The sequence below is a fragment of the Aristolochia californica genome, unplaced genomic scaffold (genome assembly GCF_029961685.1).
Source record: "Aristolochia californica isolate CCGP_79_NKW_82.1479 unplaced genomic scaffold, dmAriCali1.0.hap1 SCAF_3, whole genome shotgun sequence".
Lineage (NCBI taxonomy): Eukaryota > Viridiplantae > Streptophyta > Magnoliopsida > Piperales > Aristolochiaceae > Aristolochia > Aristolochia californica.
The window spans coordinates 7,757,525-7,781,010 of record NW_027181992.1 but is presented as its reverse complement, the minus strand read 5'-3'; the positions used below and the strand labels follow the sequence as shown (position 1 = coordinate 7,781,010).

Genomic DNA, 23,486 nt, shown 5'->3' with positions numbered 1-23,486 from the left:
CATCTTGTCGGTTATCATTGGGTCTAAATTTCAAGCGTGGTGTTTAGTGAAGGGTAATAATAGTTATGGTTTGTTAATTAGGAGGAAGGTGTTTTTTGTAATTTTGGGAAGAAGGAGGGGTTGAATTTGAGAGGAAATATATATATCTTTTCTTATTTTGATTTTTTTGATGATTATTTAAATGAGGCAGCCGCCCAGGCCAGCCATCCAAATTCGCTCTCTCTTTCCGGAAGCCGAAGAGAGAAAATAAGGAAATCTCGGAACAGAAACAAAGCCTAGATAGAAGAAGACGCAACAGTGGCATTTGCAGAAGAAGGAACCAGAGAAAGCAAACCATGAGAAGGGGACTCTCGCTCCACCATCTCATCATTTTTCACTTTCTGTTAACTTACTGCATCTACTCCCATTAACCCATCCGAGATTTCGAATCACAGAAGGAAAAAGGAAAACCTTCTACTTCTTCTTCTTCTTTCTCCTTTCCCTTTCTCTCGTCTATATTCTGGACTCTGTTGAAGGCGCTCCTCCTTTCATCTGCTCTGTCCTACATCATCATGAACAGCAGCCTTGAGGAGTCCTTCAAGTCCCTCTCCTTGGACTACCTCAATCTCCTGATCAATGGTCAGGCCTTCAGTGACGTCACTTTTAGCGTGGAGGGGCGGCTCGTCCACGCCCATCGATGCATCTTGGCCGCCCGCAGTCTCTTCTTCAGGAAGTTCTTCTGCGGGCCTGACCCTCCGCCCGGCGTCCTCTCTTCCCCCTCTCCCAATTCCCATGTCATCCCCGTCAATTCCGTCGGCTACGAGGTGTTTCTCCTCCTCCTCCAGTTCCTCTACAGTGGGCAAGTATCAATTATGCCGCAGAAGCATGAGCCCCGCCCTAATTGTGGTGAGCGAGGCTGCTGGCACACCCATTGCACTTCCGCCGTTGATCTCGCCCTTGACACTCTCGCTGCCGCTAGATCTTTTGGGGTCGAACAGCTCGCTTTGCTTACTCAGGTTGTTTTATCTTCTGACTCTCGCCTATTTGTGATTTTCTCTTCTGTCATCCTCTCCCATGATTCTTTTGCTGTCCTTTTTTTTTTTTTTTTCCTTTTTTGTTCTATTTCCCCTGGATGTGTTGGTTGGTTTTGTAGTTGGTGTTTTATTTATTTATTTATTTTTTTCTTGTTAATCCTTCTTCCTCTTCGTGAAGGAGCCAAGGACTACTGTCACTATATTGGAACTTCTCCTGTGCTTGAAGTTTTGATTTTTTTTCTTTTATACTGGGTTTTCTGCTTCCTTTCTTACCTCTTCTCCTCTACCCTCTCTGCTGATTGTTCTCGGTTGGTAAATCCATCTTCTAATTTATCTTGGTAGGAAGAAGAACTGGTGCCTCCTTTTGTTTTTCCCACTGGAAAAAAAAAAAAAAAAAGTTTTCTAATGGTTTCTTTTCTTAGGGAGTTCTCACGAATTACTTGATCTTTGAAGCTGAAGATGTTATATCTTTGATTTCATGCGGTTGTATTTTAGCTTTCTGAATGTGGTTTTCTTTTGTTTCTGCTTTCTATAATGAAAACTGATTTACTCATGGGCTTCTGGTTCTTTTGCTTCTGCTTTTTCCCCTATTTCTTTTTTTTTTTCTTTCTGAGATTTTTCATTTCTTACGAACAAACCGATGTGATTCGGATTCATGCATGCATGCAGTTGTTTTTTAGCTTCTTGAAGTCTTTTATTTCTGCTGCATATCATACACCAGTTTCCCGATATAGATCTCACACTCTTTTTCTAGCCCCCATATAGTAAGTCCAGACCCCTTTATATAATATTCCAGTTTTCTGAGTTGGGTCTCTTGCGAGACAATCTTGCTAAAAAGGATGTAAACTTTGGGAGTGTATGAATCGTTGAAATGTGCAGATGTTTCACTGAAAGCGTTTAACTGAGACGACACGATTATTCTCTTATGTGCAGAAGCAATTGGCGAGCATAGTGGAGAAAGCCTCCATTGAGGACGTCATGAAAGTTTTAATGGCTTCCAGGAAGCAAGACATGCACCAACTCTGGACCACTTGCTCTCACCTGGTCGCCAAATCCGGCCTTCCGCCAGAAGTTCTGGCGAAGCATTTGCCTATCGATGTCGTCGCCAAGATCGAAGAGCTCCGCCTCAAGTCCTCACTCGCCCGCCGCTCGCTCTTGCCCCACCATCATCATCACCATCATCACCACCACGACATCGGTGGGCACGCCGATCTGGAAGACCAAAAGATTCGTCGAATGCAGCGGGCCCTCGACTCGTCCGACGTCGAGCTTGTCAAGCTCATGGTTATGGGCGAAGGGCTCAACCTCGATGAGGCCCTCGCTCTTCACTACGCCGTCAAGAATTGCAGTAGAGAGGTAGTGAAAGCGTTGCTCGAGCTCGGAGCAGCCGACGTCAATTACCCCGCGGGACCCGCCGGCAAGACGCCGCTTCATCTTGCAGCCGAAATGGTTTGTCCCGATATGGTGGCCGTCCTCCTCGACCACCACGCTGACCCCAATGTTCGGAGTTCCGACGGGGTGACGCCGCTCGATGTGCTGCGAACACTGACCTCCGATTTTCTCTTCAAGGGGGCTGTCCCCGGGCTTTCACACATCGAACCCAACAAACTCAGACTCTGCCTCGAACTTGTCCAGTCTGCTGCCCTCGTTCTCTCCCGCGAGGAAGGTGGAGCAAGTGCTGGCCCTACTGCTATCTACCCACCTATGAACACCGAACATCCCAGCAGTAATTCCATGGTTAGCCTCAGTCTGGATTCTCGAATGGTCTATCTTAATCTCGGAGCGGCTGCTCATTTGGGTTGTAAAATGGATGAAGATGGAGAAAGAAGTAGCAGTGGTAGCCAAAGGGATTCCATGAATCGACATGGATCTCATGGTGGCTGTGACTCGTCAATGTTTCCTCATGACTACTAGCTCTGTGCCTGATGAGCTTTCAGTTCTATATATCCCTCCCCAGTGGCCTGCGAAGAAGACAATGCCAGTGCCAGTACCAGTGCCAGCAAGTCTAGCATATTCATGAAGCCGAGAAAGTCTTCTTCCTCCTTTATGGTATCTGTTTTGTAGGAATATGGGCCTTCCACATCAGAACGAGGTGCTTGAAGAGCAGACAGGCAGAATCTGAGTTGCATTCGATCATCGAGGAGGAGATGCAGGTCAATCTTTTCGCCTGGCCTGTCACTCCATTTCTTGTTTCTACTAGTCTGATATTTATTGCGACTGTATTTTTGTTTTTTCCTCCTTCTTCTCTTGCTCACCTACTCCTTTTGTTTATACTTTTTTCCATGTTGCATCTTGTCCTACTAATGGAAGTAGAACATGAGATCACCCCATTTAAGGAGGCTTAATTTCTTCCTCTTCACTGTTCTTCTCTCCCATTGAGGCTTTATTTGAATGACGATATTCATCTTCTTCTTCAAAGAAATGAGCTGTCTTATTCTTTAAACATATCCTCCTCCCATTTTTTTTTTTTCCTTCTCTCTTTCATTATGTCTCTTTGATGGAACATGACCATGTTTTTGTGGATTGACATGTAATTTTGTACTGGAACGAAATCATCTCGCTATGGACAAGGCAATCTCTTGTCTTGCATGATTGCAACATGAGTGTGACTACACGACAACCAATTGTTGCTTATATCCTATTAAAGATACTCTCTTTGCGATCCATCTTTTTGTCTTCTCTTGTTTTCTGTTCCTGTAATCCCTTTTTAACTTAACCTTCCTCCTGTTCCCACTCTGGTTTGATCTTTCAGACTTCAGTAGTTTCTCTATCTTCATATGTATTTCTGCTGCTGATCTTTGAGATTCCATTTATCTTTCTTTATTTGATCGCCTCTAGAGGGTCCCTGTGTCTTTGAACATCAGGAGAAATGAAAAAAAAAAAAAACAGAAATCCCGAAGCTTTTGAAGTCCTCTAAAATTTAAGCTAAGGTATGCCATAAGAAATTCTAGGAGCAAAAGAAGTTTAGACTATTCGTACTTGTCTGGACTCCACAAGAATGGAGATTTCCTTGACAAATGGAACTTTATGGGTGATCAAACTCTTTGGTACTAAACTCTTGAAATTAAGTGTTGAGGATGTTGTATCCATTTTCACCTCTACTTGAAGGTTTTCAGAGGAAACTGGTAATATCTTGGTGCTGTAGCATTAGGGGGAACCTTCTTCCTTTGCCATTGACAATAGAGAGATATGCAGGTTGTCCTACCGGCGGTTTGTTTGGAACCCCTGGGAATTTGATCATTATCTCATTTTCACTAACTATTTTTGGAAGACCCTAAATGTTTGCCTTACTAATTTGTCAGAATACGGGCAATTGAACAGATTTTAACCAGTAAACAGACATTTTATTACAATGGCATTGCTGTTTAACTGAAATTTTTTCAGATCCGTTATTATAATTGGTTTGGTAAATGTTTTATCTTGTCTCTGTCCTTTACAAAGGTCAAGATTGTCTGCAAGAAACTTGATGTTAAGATATTTGCTGTAAATGCTGGAGATCCATAAAACCAAAGAAATATTGCTTGTCTGTAAAACTTTTTTTTTTTTTATAAACTGATTATATTATTGCATGCCCTGCTTAAGGGATGGAGAGTATGCCTAAACATTTGTTCATTGTAATTATTTTTATTTTATTGTAAAAGAGATAACATCGACTTCGACCGGTTACCGGAAAAGGATTCTTATGAGTTGGAGTTCCATGTAATTTAGGTCTCACCTATTTTGCTATTTAGTTTCTTGATTTAAACCCATACTCTCTTTTTCAATGTGTTTATGTCATTGTTACTTGTTAAAAATGGCCATGACATTGTGTTGGATAACAAGGGAATAGATGGAAAACCTTTGACATTCATGAGTCACCTTTTAAAGAGTGAGAAAGTTTGGTGAACTCTCAAGTCCAGTCTCTGTGCCCTTTTCTCTGTCCTGAAATCTATCTCACAGTGTAGTTGCTGTTAACATTTTCATTGATGCAGTGAGTCCTTTCTCCATTGAAGACCCTCCTGATGGCTTGTTATTCATGAGAAAGACAAATATGAGAGAAGACTGAATTCATACACTTAAATGTGGTAGAAAGTTTTAGAACTATATATATTTATATATATCACATAATTCTTGTCCATTTATATTGAAGATGATACTAGACTTGCCTCACCGATCCAATCCAGTTGAATTGGAATACAAGTGCTTAGGTTTATCCACTTCCATTACTAGTTCAGATCCTTTTCTTTCCAAATTAAAAACATTCTGAGCTATCTTATGTGAAAATGAAATATATTGGGGACAAGTATAGCTTGGAATTTTGAATTATTTCAGTGGGAAAGTAAATGTTTGACTCTCTCTAAAGACTTCAATTTGTTTAAATTCATTGTACAACATGTTGAATTTTTGTATAAATATGTCTCCCCTTATGTCATTCATTCATTCAAGTTTCAATAAAAATTTTAATTAGAGAAGTTCTTCAATTTTTCAAGTAATTTTCTTATAGCATCAGAGCCGAGGGTCTCATCCTAGGGACATTACAATCCTTTATCAAAAAGAGAATTTGTCCACTCCTCTCTCATCATCCTTCAAGCCTCTCTGAAACACCCACCAAAGCTTCCATCTTTCTTTTTCTTTCATGTCTCAAATGCCATCCACTACTCCACCCTTGTCTGTTGTTTCAATCACCGTCATTGTCTATGTGAAACTCTTATAAAAAAGTTTGTCTTACGGAAAAGCTAGTAGATTCCGATATTAAAAGATTCTAAAAATGCTTGTCAATCTAGCTTTTGAATATGGAACCAAATTCTCCTTTTGTGAAACTGGGTCTAAGACTTATCCCAAAATCACTAACTATCTTAGAAAACCTCTTTTCTAACTAATAAATTCAACACATTTGTTCTCACTAATCCATTTGGGATTATTCCTTAACACTCCCTCTCACGTGTAGGCCCTTTGGGTTCTTATAAGTGGATAATATGGGTGGAAGCCCACATATGAGTACCTGTTTTGATACCATAAGGAGTTGAGTCCAAGACCTATCCCAAATTTACTAGCCATCTTAGGAAAATTCTTTTTCAACTAATAAACTCATCATATTTGTTTTCACTAATCCATATGGAACTATTCCTTAACACTTTCTCCCAATTAGGGCGGAAGTTCCGCGTAGAATTTTTAAGTTCATTAAAGCTGAAGATCTTCAAATTGGAGGAATTCAGGATCTCACCCTCACTATGTGGGGTAGGTGGAGTAGATGCTACAGACGCCTTGTTGCTTGAGCTACTGAGCCCATTTCTATCTCTGCTAACATATTTAGAATTCACCCTCTTTTAGAAAATATTCTGATGAGGAAGGTGGGTGGCAGCTTCTTGCTCAAGGATTACAACAAGAGCTTCAAAGGTTGCAGACAGGGAGAGAGACCGATTGGGAAGGGAAAAAAAGGTATGGTTTCTTTGGTGGTTTTCAATCTTCCACCCCATGGGAAGTTGTTGTAGACCTTCATGAAGATGAGAAGATTACATGGCTCTGCAACTTGTAGAAAGAAGTTAGAGAAGAAAAGTACATTAATGGCGGGCAACATGAGAAAAATGAGCAACAATATAAAAAAAAAAGCTCCAATAACGATGAAAAATGAAGCATCAATATGAGCAAAGAAAATTAATGGGTTTCTAGAATCCTGAAAACCATAACTATGGAGTCTTAAAAATCAATGCATTGATATCATGATGATTTTCAGGACTTCATGGATTACGCCATGGAGAAAAGGAGAAAAGGCATGGTGGGGAGAAAATAAGAGGAAGAATGAGGTAATGGACTTGTATCCTAACCCTCCCCCTGAATAAAATTATAATATTATAATTATGCCCATAAATCTTAAACTAATTACATCAATACCATTTTTATGAGATCTCTTTATTTACAATCTTGCCACTACTCTTGGACGTGTGAGCCTTCCTTAGTCTATGGGCTTGAGCCCATCCTCCACCTCTCTTGGACATGTGAGCCTTCCTTGGTCGTGTGGGATTGAGCTCATCTTCTAATACATTTCTCTTAGACGTGTAGGCCTTTTCTTGGTCATGTGGGCTTGAGCCCATCTTCCAACACTTCTTTAGTGAGATTTTATGAGCAAATGTTTGAACCAGAATATGTCATTGCTATGGGAGTTGCTACCATTACAAGGGGGATGTTTAGTACCGATTCTTATAGTATCATTTGGGGAATTGATAAGTTAATTCTTGTGGATGTCTATTTGTCCGGCTGCCCACCCAAACTAGAGACAATTATGGATACCATAATGAAACTTCTTAAGAAAGTATCTTGAGAAATCTATGAAGATAGAATTGGATCTTAACAAGAAAATAAATAATTTACTACCAATAACAAGTTTCATGTTGAACAAAGTACTCATACGAGAAATACAATCAAGGATTACTCTACCAATCCCCATCTACTTCAAAGATATCTTCTAAAACATTTTTCAAATACAAAAGTTCAATATCTTCCCATGAATTAGTGAATTTGGCAAAGGGAGGATGCTTTAGTGTTAGCCAAGATAATTAGCAATGATTTAATCTTCATAAACTTCATTAAAAATTTGAAATACTCTTGTTGATTTATAGGGTCAACACATAAACACAAAATATCTCAAGGGAAGGAGAGGAGAGAGAAAATCTAGCTCTTGGAAGAGAGGAGAGAAGAAATCAAGGGAGAGAAAGAAGAGGAAAAAATAGAGAGGTGTAAGGATGAATTTGAGCCAAAAGTAAGATGCTTGAATGCACTACCCCATGCCTTATTGTGTTAATAATTAAAGGAAAATGTTTACAATGTCTTTAGGGTTATACGCTTCAAAAGGAAAAAGACATAAAGACAAAATATACCAACTTACATAATTACAATTTTATGCCATCTCTATATAAATTCTTTTTCTTTAGTAGTTAAGTCACTCCTACACATGTGGGAGAGATCATGAAGATGCAAGGTCATTTATCAGCTTGGCTAGTCAAGCATGAGCTAGTTCATAGATTTTTGGGTTTCAATTACCAAGGAAAAGAAATTTACAAGTAAAACCAGATTATTGGTACTTCATTCTTGTCATTTCATATGTATATGGTTACTGTTACATATGTTCCCAATATGCCTATGATGCAGCACCAGGCAGATTATTAGTTGGTGTATAATCTTACAAGAATACAATAGGTGGTGATCAACCTGAAGAGATAATGCGTAAAAGTATTTGCCCCAAGAAAGAATCTAGAACAAATCATAGAGTCGCATCTGTTTTTTGGTTTTGGAAAGCGCAAACTTTCAAGAACGGCAATCCTATGATATGTTGAGAGTTGGCTAGTCTGGCCTTTGCGTAAGGATTATATAATCCTCAATTTCCATGAAATACAAGATGCTCATTGAATGATAAGAACTAATCATCACTTAATACTTTTGTATTTGTTACAGGTCCCGCAGCGACGCTGTAGGGCGGTGTATTTTCTTCATTTTGGTAAAACCATGCAGCTAACAGGCAACTACAAACGCGAAATAACAACTGAGAATGGCTGGAAAATAAAATTGCCACCAACTTTGTCAAAAATGAAAGAATTCAAATGATGAATTCTGCTAGTAAGCAAAGGTCCACCCACATTCTCCAGAGGCACTCCATATTCTGTTGTAAATACAGTACCGCCACCACATAAATCTTCTCACTAATTCCCTACTGTAATGGTGAAAAAATAAACCTTCAGCACGACAGCCAGTGCTAACTGTAGCATAAAGATGCCTGCCACAATCAGAAACCAACTTTCACCTGCTGACCTGATATGATTCCGTAGATTGAGGGCAACAAATGCAGCCGACATTAAACCAGCAACACCAGCAATTACCCATCTAAATATTTCCACAGGCACAACAGACAGACACTGCAACACGAACCCAAAATATGTTAGAAAATCCTGCCTTAAAATGTATGTTTTCTATATGTTTTGAACACAACTGAATCACGACTGAGACAGCATAAAACACGAAAAAAGCACCATTGAAAAGCAAATTTGCACTACTCTTTGACGCTCCTCTCAAATGGTACTAAATTCATGATTTCAGATTACACAAATAAATAGTATCCACTACGGTGGTTTATTTTTCCTTATGTCACCTTTCTTCTAGTTCTATCTAGGTTTCCAAATTTCCATTTTACTATACCTTCTCTGTTAACGGAGAAAATAAGGTTGAGAAACAAATTTTTGGATCGCCAAATACCTAGATTTTTCTCAGATCCGTTTGTTTTCATTATCATGCTTAACGAGGACAAGACAAGGAAACTAATTTCTTTAGAGAAGTATGGAAACCAATATCCAGCCGTGGAACCAACCAAATGACTAAGGTTCCCACAATCCATCAGTCACCCTGCCCCCAATCTTACTGGTATATAGCAGAAAGAGAAACATAAATCAGATAGAAAGTGGGGAAGACAACTCAGGCATCCAGTGTGGCAGATCCACCTAGCAGCAACAGCAATGGGACTGTCCCTAAGGACAGTTAGTTAAGGGAATAAGGAATAAAGGGAAGGGAGCAGGCATAGAGGAGGAAGGAGAGAAAAATATGCAGAAGAGGAGGCTTCCAGACCCTCGGAAGTCTGAAAAAGATCATCTTCATTGGCTCGGTGACAGCAGGTAAGCCTACTGTAGCATCGGTCTCCCACACTTTGGTATCAGATTGAAGCCGGGCTAGGTATGGTGAGATCGAAGATGGAAGGCCGAATCAAAGCAGTGGAAAAGGAGGTTTCGGAATTGAAGGGTGGAATGGAAGAACTCAAAATCGACATAAAATCAATACGTGAGCTTCTGCTGGAACTCCAGGAAGGGATGAGACCCAAGGATAAATCGCCGATAGGAGAGACATCGGTAACTCAAGAGGAGCGGCACTTTGGAGGAGGCAATCAAGGAGAAATAACCATGGAACAGAGAGGAAGAAGATTAGAGTTTACCTATTTTCTCCAGCGAAGACCCATACGGCTGGCTTTACTGTTGAAGTTCAAGCGAAGGGGGAGAAGGGTCTCTGCTTTCTCTACGATGAGAAGTACTCACCCGGACATCGTTGAGAGCTGCAGCAACTTCACGTAATGATCGACGCCGACAAAGAGACACTCCGCCTGTGACGACGCCCCTATCGAAGAACTGGAACCCCTTACACAAATTGGTCACGCTATCCGTCAACGCTCTTCACTGAGGCATTGCTTCTAGCCAGACATTGAAGCTAAAGAGGACCATAGATCAGCACAACGTCATCGTTCTGATTGAAAGCAGCATGTCCCACAATTTCATTAGGGCCTCCCTTGTCCAAGAGTTGCGACTCCCAATCACCCAGAGCAGACCATTTGGAGTCAAGGATGGCGATGGGTACTATATCAAAGATGAAGGGATGTGCCCATATTTAGTCTTGAACATCCAAGAAGTAGCCATTAAACAACATTTCCACATGTTTGCTATGGAAGCTACTGACGTCGTTCGAGGAATGTTCTGGCTGCATCTGCTAGGAGATGTCAATCTCGATTGGAGAAACCTCTCCATGATGTTCATCTTCCAGGGGAAGAAGGTCCTTTTCCAAGGAGACCCTGCCCTAGCCAGCGTAGTGGTATCGATGAAGACCATGATCAAGATTCTGGAGAAGGAAAAACAAGGATGCCTCGTAGAGTTCTATGGTCTTCCAATGAAACCATGGAGCGGACAAAAGCAATGACCCCAAAGTTGGCCTCTCCTCGAGGAATTCTCTCAGGTGTTTGAACTGGTACTTGGTTTGCCACCATGACGGCCTTAGGAACACTCCATCTCCATCAAGGCAGGTGAGCGTTTGGTCTCTCTAATGTTCCATCCACCTTCAAACGTTGATGAATCGGATCTTCTAAGCCCACCTTCATAAGTTCATATTGGATTTTTTTTTTTTATGACATCTTGATATAGAGTCCCGACCATACCACTCACTTGTCTCATGTGCAGACCACACTGCAACTATTGGGAAATAATCACTTGGTGGTGAATTCCAAGAAATGCTCATTTGGCCAACGCCAACTGAATTACCTAGGGCATTTGATCTCGACAATAGGAATCTTGGCCGACCCTTCCAAAATCGCAGCCATGCACCAATGGCCATCTCCATCTGACATCAAGGGCCTCCGCGGCTTCTTAGGCCTCATTGGATACTACTGTTAGGAATTAGACGCCCTAATTCCAAACTAATGAGAGCAATAATAATAATCGCAGAAGAAAGAAAAGCAAGGAACAAAAAACAACAAGAAGATTTATACAGGTTTGCCTCAAGGTGAGACTACATCCTGTCTTTCGCCGCTGCAGTAATCCACTATAAAGATGAAATAGTTTACAAGAGAAATCACACACACTTACAGGTGTTTTCTCTAACCTCTCTCGGGCTACAACTCCAGCTCCTTCTCGGTGATCATAATCATAAAACCCTAATAGCGGTGCCCCCCCAATATAAAGAGAAAACTAGGGCAACAACTTTACAAAAGTGAAATTCCCAAAGCGCCCTTAATGAAACAACATTTAATATATCGTGGACCGGAGCGGGGGCTCTGCCCCCCCCCCCCCCCCCTCCAACGCCAACAGCGACCTTACAAGGAAAGTCAATCTGCATACCCACTAAGCATAGGGTATTGATTAGGCTCCACAAGTTAACAATCTCCCACTTGGAGACTAATCCATCATCAATATCTCCTCTGCAGTGGCAACAACTTCTCAATCCTCAAAGAGAAGTCCAACTGAAGTTGCACACAACTTCAGTTTCTCAATCGTAACAGTCTTTGTCAACATATCAACCAGATTCTGACTTCCTTAAATCTTCTCAAGTGCTAAGACTCCATCCTCCATAGCCGATCCGATGATGTGATAACGCACTTGTATGTGCTTTGTTCTAGCATGATAAACGGGATTCTTTGTTAAATGAATAACACTCTGACTGTCACAATACAACACATTCTTCCTATGCTTGAAACCTATTTCTTCCCAGAAAGACTACAACCATACCATCTCTTTGTGGGCTTCGGTCACAACAACATATTTTGCCTCAGTAGTGGAAAAAGCAACATATTTTGTCCCAGTAGTGGAAAGAGCAACTATTTTCTGCAACTTAGAGACCCAACTAATTGTTGTACCACCCAATGTGTATACATATCCAGTGGTACTCTTCCTGATATCAATGTTTCCAGCCATGTAAGCATCTATATAACCCTGTAATCCCAAGTCTTAACTTTCTGAAACATAAGGCTAAGTCTATAGTGTCTCTCAAATACCTAAGAATCCACTTCACTGTTTCCCAATGTTGCTTACCTAGATTACTCATATATCTGCTCACAACTCCCACTGCATGAGCTATGTCTAGTCTAGTGCACACCATGGCATACATGAGAATGCCAATAGTAGAAGCATAAGGCACATTGGCCATGTTGGCTCGCTCCTGGTCTGTAGAAGGTGACTGCTCCTTAGATAGCCTAAAGTGACTAGCCAAAGGAGTACTTACTAGTTTTGCATCATTCATGTTGAATCTGCCCAACACCTTCTTCACATATTCTTCTTATGACAGTTTCAAGACATCAATGTCCCTAGTAATCCTCATCCCAAGGATTTGTTTTGCAATACCCAAATCTTTCATTGCAAACTTTTTGGACAACTCTCATTTCAACTTTTCTATTTCTTGTTTGCAAACACCTACTATCAACATGTCACCAACATATAGCAGTAGAATGATATAGGAATCAAGCTTCTTCACATGACAACAATGATCTGTCTGGCACCTCAAGAAACCATTACTACTCATAAAGGTGTCAAACTTATTATACCAGTCTTGAAGCATGTTTAAGACCATACAGGCTCTTTTGAAGTTTGCACACCATTTTCTCATTTCCTTGTGCTTTGAAGCCATGTGTCACTAGTCCAAGCACTGTTCTAATAGTAGTCAATTTCACTACTGGAGAGAAAATCTCAGTGTAGTCAATGCCTTCTTTTTGTTGAAAGCCTTTTACCACTAGTTTTGCCTTGTACCGCTTGCTTCCATCATGTTCATCTTTTATTCGGTACACCCATTTATTCTGCAAGACCTTCTTCCCTTTTGGTAACTTGGTCAGCTGCCATGTCTGATTGGATAACAGTGAATCAATCTCGTCCTTCATTGCCAACTCTCACTTGGTTGATTCATCAACTTGCACGACTTTCTCATAACTCTCTGGTTCACCTTTATCAATCAATAAAATATAATTCAGTGCAAGGTTCACCTCTGTGGTGGTCTGCTTGTTCTGGCAGATCTCCTGAGTTCAGTCACAGGAATGTCCTGATTTACTTTTGGGGGTATGTTTTCCTGGTCTTCTTGAGCAATATTCTCCATCTCAATAACTGGAAGATCTCTCAACTGAATCACTTCAGACTTCTTGGCTTCATCACTTGTGCTCTCAAACTCTGTTCTCAACCTATCTTTATACATAGTATATTCATTGAAGATTACATCCTTGCTCCTGAGAACCTTACAACTTTGGTCATCCTAGAAGCGACAACCAAACTCGGTACCATCATAGCGAATAAAGAAACGTATCTTAGATTTAGCATTAAGTTTATTTCTACCAACAGAATCAATATGAATATAGAAAACACAACCAAAATTTTCAAGAAAGAAAGGTTTAGCACTTTGCCGCTCCAGACCTCTTCTGGTATTTTGCAATCCAATGGTGTTGAGGGACCTCTGTTGATCAAATAGGCAGCGGTACTAATAACCTCAAACCAAAACATCTTTGGCAATCCCGCATGTAATCTCATGCTCCTAGCATGCTCGTCCAAAGTTTTGTTCATCCCCTCAACCACACCATTATGTTGAGGTTTCCAAGAATGGGTTTCTTCATCTTGATTCCATTATCAGTACAGTACTGCTTCATATCATCAGCTATGTATTCTCCCCCATTATTTGACTACAGACACTTCACCTTTAAATTTGTCTCATTCTCAACCATTGTTCTCCATCTCTTGAAAGTATCAAAGACATAAAATTTCTTTTTCAGGAAAAAAACCCATATCTTTCTGCTTGCATCATCAATAAATGTCACATAGTAATTAGAACCACCAAGGGAAGTAACGGTTGAAGGCCCCCACTCATCTGTGTGAACTAACTCTAATTTTGTTGTCTTTCACTCCTTTCTAGCCTTAAAAAAGTTAACACTTTTCTGCTTAGCAAAAATACAGCCTTCACACAAACTGTTGTTTATAATTTCCAACCTTGGTAGCTTCCCTTTGGATTGAAGCACTTTCATTCCCTTCTCACTCATGTGACTGAGCCTATCCTGCCACAAGTCATAATCAGTAACAGCATCAGCAACTACAACTATGTCTTTGCAACTGGAAGTGATGTACAGAGTTCCAGTTTTAACTCCTCTTGCAACAACCATGGCTCCCTTAGTGACTTTCCAAGCAACACCATTAAAAGTCACATTATGACCTTCATCATCAAGTTGCACTACTGAAATCAGATTACGTATCAGTTTTGGTACATGTCTCACCTTGTGAGTTTTCCACACTGACCCATTTGACATCCTCAAACTGATATTACCAATACCGACAATATCCAAAGGTTCTCTATCAGCAAGATACACCTTCTCGTGATCTCAGACAACATAATTCTCCATGATCTCACGATGTGCGGTGGTGTGAAAAGAAGCTCTTGAATCTAACACCCAAGAGTCAATAGGGCTATCAACCGACAAGAGTAAAGCATCTTGTACTTCTTCAATCACCGCATTTGCAGCATCGTTTTTCTTTTTTTCTTTCTTCGGTGTTATGCAGTTCTTCTTTATGTGACCAAATTTGCCACAATTCCAGTACTCCACATTCCTTCCAAATTTGGACTTGCTTCTTCCATTCCTTGACTTCCCTCTACCGTTGCCCTTGTTGGAATTCCTCTCGACACTTACGGCAGAATTAGATGTCGACGATTATCCGGAGTCCTTTTTACGAACTTCCTCTGCAAGAATAGTATACCGAACATCATTAAAAATCAACTTCCCGTTGCCTACAGAATTGTTGACCGCAACCCTCATAGGCTCCCAACAATTTGGTAAAGATGCCAAAAGAATTAAAGAACGAACCTCATCATCAAATTTAAACGGAGGTCAATTGATTGACAATCATGTTAAACTTATTCAAATGCGATGCCATTTTTGTATTTTCTGTCATCTTTAAATTGAAGAATTTTTTCATGAGATGTGCATTATTATTTGCGAAAGGCTTCTCATACATGTCGAACAGAAGCTTCATCATCCCCACAATGGTTTTCTCCGATGCCACATTGTGAGCAACGTTCTTCGACAGTGTTAGCCGAATTACTCCCAACACTTGTCTATCGAGGAGATTCCACTTATCATCTTTCATATCTTCTGGTTTCATATCCAAAAGTGGTGTGTGCAGCTTTTTACTGTACAGATAATCTTTGATCTGCATCCTCCAAAACACAAAATCCATACCATCGAACTTGTTGATTCGAAATGTCGATCCTTCTCTGCCAGACATTGCTCTCAATCACAAACCAAAGCTCTGCTATCACTTGTTAGGAATTAGACACCCTAATTCTAAACTAACGAGAGCAATAATAATAATCGCGAAAGAAGGAAAAGTAAGCAATGAAGAACAACAACAAGATTTATACATGTTTGCCTCAAGGTGAGACTACTTCCTGTCTTCCGCCGCTGCAGTAATCCACTATAAACATGAAATAGTTTACAAGAGAAATCGCACACACTTACAGGTGTTTTCTCTAACCTCTCTCAGGCTACAACTCCAGCTCCTTCTCGGTGATGATAATCATAAAACCCTAATAGGCGCCCCCCTATATAAAGAGAAAACTAGGGCAACCATTTTACAAGAGTGAATTCCCAAACTACCCTTAATGAAAAACATTTAATATATCGTGGACCAGGGTAGGGGCTCCGCCCCCACACTCCCGGGAAGGGGACTTCCCACCCCCCTTCCAACCCCCACGGCGACCTTACCAGGAAGGTCGGTCCGCGTACCAACTCAGCGTAGGGCGTTTATTAGGCTCCACAACTTAACAACTACCAATGGCTCATCAAAGGCTACAGATAGATCATTGAACCTCTCACTCAATTGCTTAGAAAGGATTCCAATGGACCGATGCAGTCCAATTTGCTTTCGACGAGCTAAAGCAAGCCATGACCACGGTGTCAAGTCTAGCGCTACCTGATTTCTCCAAGCCGTTTGTGTTGGAGACCAACGCCTCTAGCAAGGGTATAGGGGTTGTCCTCATGCAAGAAGGGCACCCCTTGGCATTCTTGAGAATTAGTCTACAAGCGGAATTGATGGTAGTCGTCTTCGCTGTCCAAAAAATGGAGGCACTACCATCTTGGTCGACACTTCATCATTCACACCGACCAAAAGAGATTATGTTTCCTGATGGACCAGCAACTCATGAGGGAGAAGCAATAGAAGTGGGTCACCAAGCTCCTAGGGTTTGATTTTGAGATCAAATACAAACCCAGTGCAGACAACAAGGTTGTTGTTGTGATGTCAGGGAAGGAGGAAACTATGGAGGTATCAACCGTATCCTTAGTTTGTTCCTTTGGACTAGAAGAGTGGGAGCAAGAGATCCATAAGGATGACGGGTATCTCAAAATTCAGCGAGAGTTGTTACTTGACACCAACAGCCACCCGCCTTATCATATCGTCAAGAGGTGTTTGACTTATAAGAACCGCCTAGTGTTGTCGTCCTCCGCTACTTGTATTCCCCAACTATTGGAAGAATTCCACTATACCCCCTCTGGCGGGCATTCAGGCTACTACGGGACTTACAAACGGTTAGCCAACATGGTCTACTAGACAAGCCTCAAACATGATATACAGAAATTCATTGCTAGCTGCGAGGTATACCAACGGAACAATGCTCCGGTCAGATTACACCAGCCTTTCCCCATCCCCAACCAAATATGGGAAGACATCTCCATGGACTTGGCGGACTACCAAGGGCTCATGGGGTCGACACTATCCTTGTAGTCGTGGACCGGTTGATCAAGTACAACCATTTTTTCCTCCTCAGTCACCCCTAAACCGCTTCATTGCTTGTCTGAGAAGTCATACGTCTACATGGGTTTCCACGGTCCATTATCTCAGATCGAGACAGAATACTCATTAGTACCTTTTGGAAAGAACTCTTTAAGCAATCAGGTACCCAGCTAAGCATGAGCCCCACCCCCACCCTCAGACAGATGGCCACACTGAAGTGGTCAACCAATGTCCATCCACATACCTCCACTATTTTGAGAGTAGCCACCCTCGAAATTGGCCTAAATGGATTGCTTGTGCGGAATTCTGGTATAACACCACCTTCCACAAAGCCACGGGCATGACACCTTTTCGAGCTTTATATGGTCAGGACCCACCTACACTACTTCGGTACTCCCTCACCACATCGCCGATAGACGAAGTTGACCAACAACTTCAGGACCGCGATGCCATTCTAGAGAAACCCAAGCTCAATTTACACAAAGCTCATGTTAGAATGAAGATGCAAGCCCACGCTTAACGAAGGGACATACACTTCCAAGTAGGAGATCTTGTCTACCTAAAGCTACAGCTCTACCGCTTCAGTTCCTTGGCCCAAAAACCCAACGAGAAATTCAACCGCCATTTCTATGGACCCTTCAAAATTTTGGCCAAAATTGGTGAAGTGGCCTTCTGCCTTGACCTCCCATCGTATGCTCATATCCACCGTCTTCCACGTTAGACAACTAAAAAGGCCGGCTCATCCTCCCATTTCCAGCCAACCTTTGCCTCACTGCCTCACAGATGATATGGTACTCTCTGTCCAACCAGCTCATATCCTCAGTACCCGACAACTCCAAGATGGCACCTATGAGGTGCTTGTCCAGTGGAAGGACCTTCCTGAATTTGAGGCCACGTGGGAACCTTACACCACCATTCTGACCCAGTTCCCTTCCTTGAGGTCAAGGTGCCTCTCAATCAGGAGGGTGATGATAGGCCCCCAATCTTACAGGTATACAGCAGAAAGAGAAGGGCAAATCAGGTAGAAACAGGGGAGACAACTCAGCATCCAGCATGGCAGATCCACCCAGCAGCAACAGCAGCAATGGGACTGTCCCTTAAGGACAGTTAATTACGGGAATAAGGAATTAAGGGGAGGGAGCTGGCAGAGAAGAGGAAGGAGAGAAAAATCTGCAGATGGGGAGGCTTCCAGACCCTCGAAGTTTGGAAAAGATCATCTTCATTGGCTCAGTGACAGCAGATAAGCCTACTGTAGCTTCAGTCTCCCACATGGGATAAGAGGGATTCCACTCTTTCATACAATATCACACCTACGGTTAATTAAATCAAACCAGAACTCATAGAGACAATAATAAATTTTGAAACTAGAAGTATTAGAAGGTCATTTGTCACCTATAACATTTTCATCGAACTATGCCAAGAAAAACCATTGTGTAGAAAAAGAAGAGTTCGTTATTCCAGAAAGTAGATGTAAACAAATAGAGAAAATTTGCACACTTTTGAAGAGAAAACTTACAGAGGCAGGGATGAACACAAAGAGAGAGTATCCATACAAACACCAGAGCTGAACAATACCAGATGGGGCAGAGAAGTATTTTAGGATGATATAAAGAACAAGAGGAACAACCGTCGCATATCCATAGAATAAACCAGCTGACCAAGTCACCAAGTGTATATCATAGTCCCATTGTTTCTTGTGAAGTTTGTGAGCCACATAAGTGACAACCGTGCCAATTGCTGCTGCAACAAATATTAAGGTTGTGCAAATCCAGAAGGGCCCATACCTGTTTGAATGTTATGAACAATATGACTTGAGTTTTCAAAATATACAACTTCAGTAGAATATATCGAAATAGAGTATAAGAAGCAGGGATAATGCATGAAAGTTTGTAGTGCAGCTGTTCTCATTGTACTAAAAATTTCAATTTGCATTGACAGGAAACAAAACCTTGTAACTGGAGTATATTCTATCTAAAGATGTAGAATAGCTTCTTCATGGTCCCAATGGATCGACATGATCTTGCATCTATTCTGACAAAACAAAAGTTGAAGTTCAAAGAAATCGATTGTAGTGATTCTTGGCATTCAAATAACTTCTAGTACTGTTGGCTCATAAAACTTTATAGCTGAAGTACATATAGTTTCTAATTGGTCCTTTTCTTTTCATTTCTTTTCTTGTTTTTGTAAAGTTGGGTCTAAGGCCCATCCCAAAATCATTAGCCAACTTAGGAAACCTCTTTCCCAACTAATAAACTCAAGATCTTTGTACTCACTAATCTATGTGAGATGATTCCTTAACACTCCCCCTCACGTGTAGGCCATTTTTTTGTGGCTCTACAAATGGATAATTTTAGGTGTAGGCCCTCTTTTGTGGCTCTACAAGTGGATAATTTAGGTGTAGGCCCTCTTTTGTGTCTCTATATGTCGATAGTTTAGGTGTAAGCACTCTGTTGTGGCTCAACAAGTGGATAGTTTAGGTGTAGGCCCACATATGAGTACCTTCTCTAATACCATGTGAAGTTGGGTCCAAGGCCCATCCCAAAATGACTAGACAACTTAAAAAACCTCTTTTCCAACTAATAAACTCAAGATTTTTGTATTCACTAATCCATGTGGGACTATTCCTTAACAATTTTATTTTCAGGTGGAATAAGCAATTTCTATTAGAGGCCTTATTAAATTATAATTATCAAGAGGACTATTCATGAGTTGGAGACAATAAAAAACCCTCTAGCTTATATATTTCTTTAATGTATTTAGTCATGCTTCAAATGGTACCACCCACACTTAACTTGTTTATGGAAAAATAATTTGTACAGAGTCACAAATTAGCAATTTTTATAAATATATTTCCCATAAACCTAGGCATACAAGAAAATATTCAAGCAAACAAGTGCTTTTATAAGTCAAACCATGAAATACCGAAAGTGAGTTACATTTATATTCTATTTATTAACCACTAATTTGACACTTATGCCTCTAAATTGAAGTTTATTTAAATGTGCACCATCTTAGTAGAACCTGAAATAGCAGAGCTGAGATGCCTAGACACCCCATGTACAGTATAGTCAGCTGTTGTTGAGCATATCTTGCTTTAATCTCAGTGATTTTGCATAATAATTGCTTGCAGTAGCAATTGGGGAAAAAACTGCAAGCAAAGAATTACTTATACAGAGACAAAGTTGACAAAAGGTCAAATAAATATATTAGTAAAATGTCATTAGCATATGTTAAAAAAGCAAGCTACACTAGGAAACTACATAAACATGATCAAACAGCTGGATAAACAACTGGAAAGATGGTTTTAAAATTAGCTCTACTGTAAATATAAGCCATCAAATGAAACAAGTCACAATTAAATAGTGCTTCTAGTTTATTAATCATACCTAGCATAGCCACATGAACCACATCCTAAATACCATGAATTGAAGAATCCAAATGTACTAGACTTACTAAACTGAAGTTAATCTAGAATAAAAGTTTTTTGACACCGAAAGGGCAAAAAGACTAGTAAGCTACGTGCTATATTTAACATCAATAGACGAAGGTACAATAAAACCTTGTCAATTAAAAAGGGTAGAATAAAACTAAAATAAGGTTAATAGGGCTCACAAGTCTGGATTGTCAGCTGTCTTCTCAGAAAAGGTTCCTTTAAATGGAAAAAGAGACTCTTTAATCCTCTCCAAGACATCTGAAGTATCAACATCAAAGTATGGTTTGTATGCTCCAATTGTGAATGTTTTAAACAGACCAGTTGACTGAGCATCATCAGAATTATCACCAGCTGGTTTGGAGAACGTATCTGCCAAAGATAAATATGACTTTCAGTAATAACCAATATCTCAACACAGAAAAGCGATTGTCAAGGCACAGAATGAAAACCAGTTTTTTCCATTGTCTCCTTTTTATATAACACAGCTCCAAAAGAGACAGAGACTACAAGCAAAAGCCTACAGAGCCTTACAACATACACAAGTCAAAGAACAACTAGAATCTTTCGGGTTTTTTTTTTCTTTTTTGAAAAGTATACATTTCAGGTTAATTGAAATGAGTTGAGAAAAATAACAGCATTAAAAATTTATCACATCAATTTAAAAAAAAATCTGTAGCAATATTAAGAATCAAATAATAGATAACCAATTTGCTTCCACTCAGGTGGAGAGGTTAACCTTAACATGGGAAAGGAAACTTGCTTTTATATCAACAATGTTTTTTATTTCATTTTATTTTATTTTATTTGAAAGAAAAAAATCTTGAAAAGCAAAGACAAGTTAATTGACGTGTTCTTTGGTCAGGTCAAATCCGTCCATGATAGTAAATTACCACTTACTCGTGTTGTCATCTGCAGTCTGACTTGCTTGTGTGGAGCATGTTGAAAAGCCAACTCAGAACCATAGCTTAATAGGAGAAATAAGTTGTTAAAAGTTACCAAGTGGGCTACGCTTGGAATATACAATAAGATTATAACGGTAGTAATATTTTGAATTACTATAATTACATAACAGTTTTAATACATGGATTACTATAGTTAACTTAACCACAACTCTTTTCAACGTTATTAGTCAGAATTAGTGTACAAAATCTGACTGGAAAAATTGTTGAAAATAAGTGAGATCCAGTCAAGTATTAAAACCTAAAGAATTTTTCATGAATCACAAACCCAGGATCAAACAAATTTAATCTTGTAAAATTTTCTTTTAAAGAGTGGATAGTAACAAACTTAGTCATTTTATCATCCCCAAAAATTGTAAATAATTTCTTTTTCAAAGCACCAGGGCTTATAAATAATTACTAAAAAATAGATGAATGAATGGATTAATATATTCAAAATCAGCGCATACAAGACAAACCAAACTTCAATATTCATCTACCAGACCTAAAATAACACATAGTGAAACAGTTTGTTGGAAGATATGATGTAATTAGTTTATCTTTTTTGTTTCTTCTTCACTCTTACTAGGGTGAAGGGTATAATTGTAATATTGTTACTTTATAAATATAGCTTAAGGGGGAGGGTTTGGTCTAAGTCCATAACCCTAATTCTCCATCCTCTTTCTCCTTCTCCAAATTCGTACCTCTTCTTCTACTCCTAAACCTTCTCTCCACAACTCTCTTTCATCTTCTTCACCCCTTAATTCTCTTTTACTTTGATTATACATCATGGAATCCTAAGTTTCAACACAGTTCATAATTGATATTGATTAAAAGTGCTCCTCCTTGCTTATATTTGATAAGATAAAAAAAAAAAAAAAAGATAAGCCATCTATAGAATCATGAGCAATAAGTAGAGTTGGCACTGCTTATGAATAAGGAGTATAAAAAAACTCATCCACTGAGGATAGAATAAAGAATTATTTTCAAGAGCAAGATTTCCTCAACTGATAGTATTGGCCGCCGATTATATCTTCCCTTCTCTGTTACCGTTACATGATCCAAGACCTGGAGAACTAACCCTTTTAGAGGAATTTTAGAAAAGGAAAAAAATAAAAAACGAGAGCACACAAACGGTGGATCATGACAACCTTCTCCACGCTCTAGTACGTGAAACCAACAAGGTGAGAGAAAAGCAAGATGTACTTTACTTATTTAATGCCTTTTCTTTTTTCTCTTATGAATGGGCAAACTGCCCGAGCTTTATAATTTACCTCGCATTGTAGATTCAGGTGACTAAAAAGAAGCTCTGAATAGCTCTCCTTTCAAGTTTTTTTATTTGATAACAGTAAAAGAATCAATCCAAATTACGCGAAATAATTTAGAATTGTCATAACGACCTAAAGGAGAACTCACAACCAGCAGACAGTAAGTTGAATCACAAATTAAATGTGAGAAATTGCATTTCAGAATTACTCAATAGGAACGTGCTTCGAATGACTCATTCATCCTCTCAGTCAAATCAAAACTGAATTTCCATAAATGAGCAACAAGGTACAGAAGTAACAAAACGAAAAGAAAAGAAATACCATCAGCATCAGCAGGCGGGCGGAAACCACCTGAGATCTTTCCCTGCGTTGCGGAAGGCGGAAATGTCTGAAGATTCGAGTCTGTATCCATTCATTAACGAGAATCGGGATTCATGAAATTTAAACCGGATCAATCACAAAAAGGAAGAAAAAGAAATTAGTTGCAAATGACAAAGCCTAACCTGCGACTTTGACGGCTACATGATACGGAGCCGAGGTAGCCTGCAGGAAAAGAGCAAGATCTAGAGATCTAATAAAAGGAAAAAATAAAAGTGTAACAAAATTAAAAGAGAGAAAGAGAGTTACAGGCACAGATTCGGATATATTTTGGCTGTCTATAGTAGTATACCCGCTCGACATCATCTTGTTCGAACGGGAATTCATGAAGGTCCAGCGAGAGGTTCTCCTTTTATTTGTTACCTACTACCCGCAAGAGTATCTACGAACCAATCTACCGGTAAAAGTTGGGCGACTCGTATCAGATT

At 39.9% G+C, this 23,486-nt stretch overlaps 2 protein-coding genes across 3 annotated transcripts; one reads left to right on the top strand and one right to left on the bottom strand.

Annotated features, from left to right (window-relative positions):
* The first annotated feature begins 246 nt into the window (after positions 1–246).
* On the top strand, positions 247–3,377 carry LOC137960147 (BTB/POZ domain and ankyrin repeat-containing protein NBCL-like). Its single transcript, XM_068807651.1, has 2 exons — positions 247–995; positions 1,947–3,377. Exons 1-2 carry the CDS (start codon positions 552–554, stop codon positions 2,925–2,927), a joined length of 1,425 nt encoding a protein of 474 aa, XP_068663752.1. The 5' UTR covers positions 247–551; the 3' UTR covers positions 2,928–3,377.
* A 4,992-nt stretch (positions 3,378–8,369) lies between these two features.
* Positions 8,370–23,434, bottom strand: LOC137960270 (uncharacterized). 2 transcript variants are annotated; one of them, XM_068807833.1, is made up of 6 exons: positions 23,308–23,434; positions 23,184–23,223; positions 23,032–23,082; positions 20,654–20,843; positions 18,558–18,825; positions 8,370–8,899 (listed from the first exon to the last, which is right to left on the bottom strand). In XM_068807833.1, the coding sequence occupies exons 1-6, from the start codon at positions 23,383–23,385 to the stop codon at positions 8,687–8,689; spliced, it is 840 nt and encodes a 279-aa protein (XP_068663934.1). In that variant the 5' UTR covers positions 23,386–23,434; the 3' UTR covers positions 8,370–8,686. The 2 variants fall into 2 exon arrangements, with proteins under 2 accessions (XP_068663934.1, XP_068663933.1); XM_068807832.1 differs by having other exon boundaries at positions 23,002–23,082; positions 23,308–23,432.
* Between the last annotated feature and the right edge of the window lie 52 nt (positions 23,435–23,486).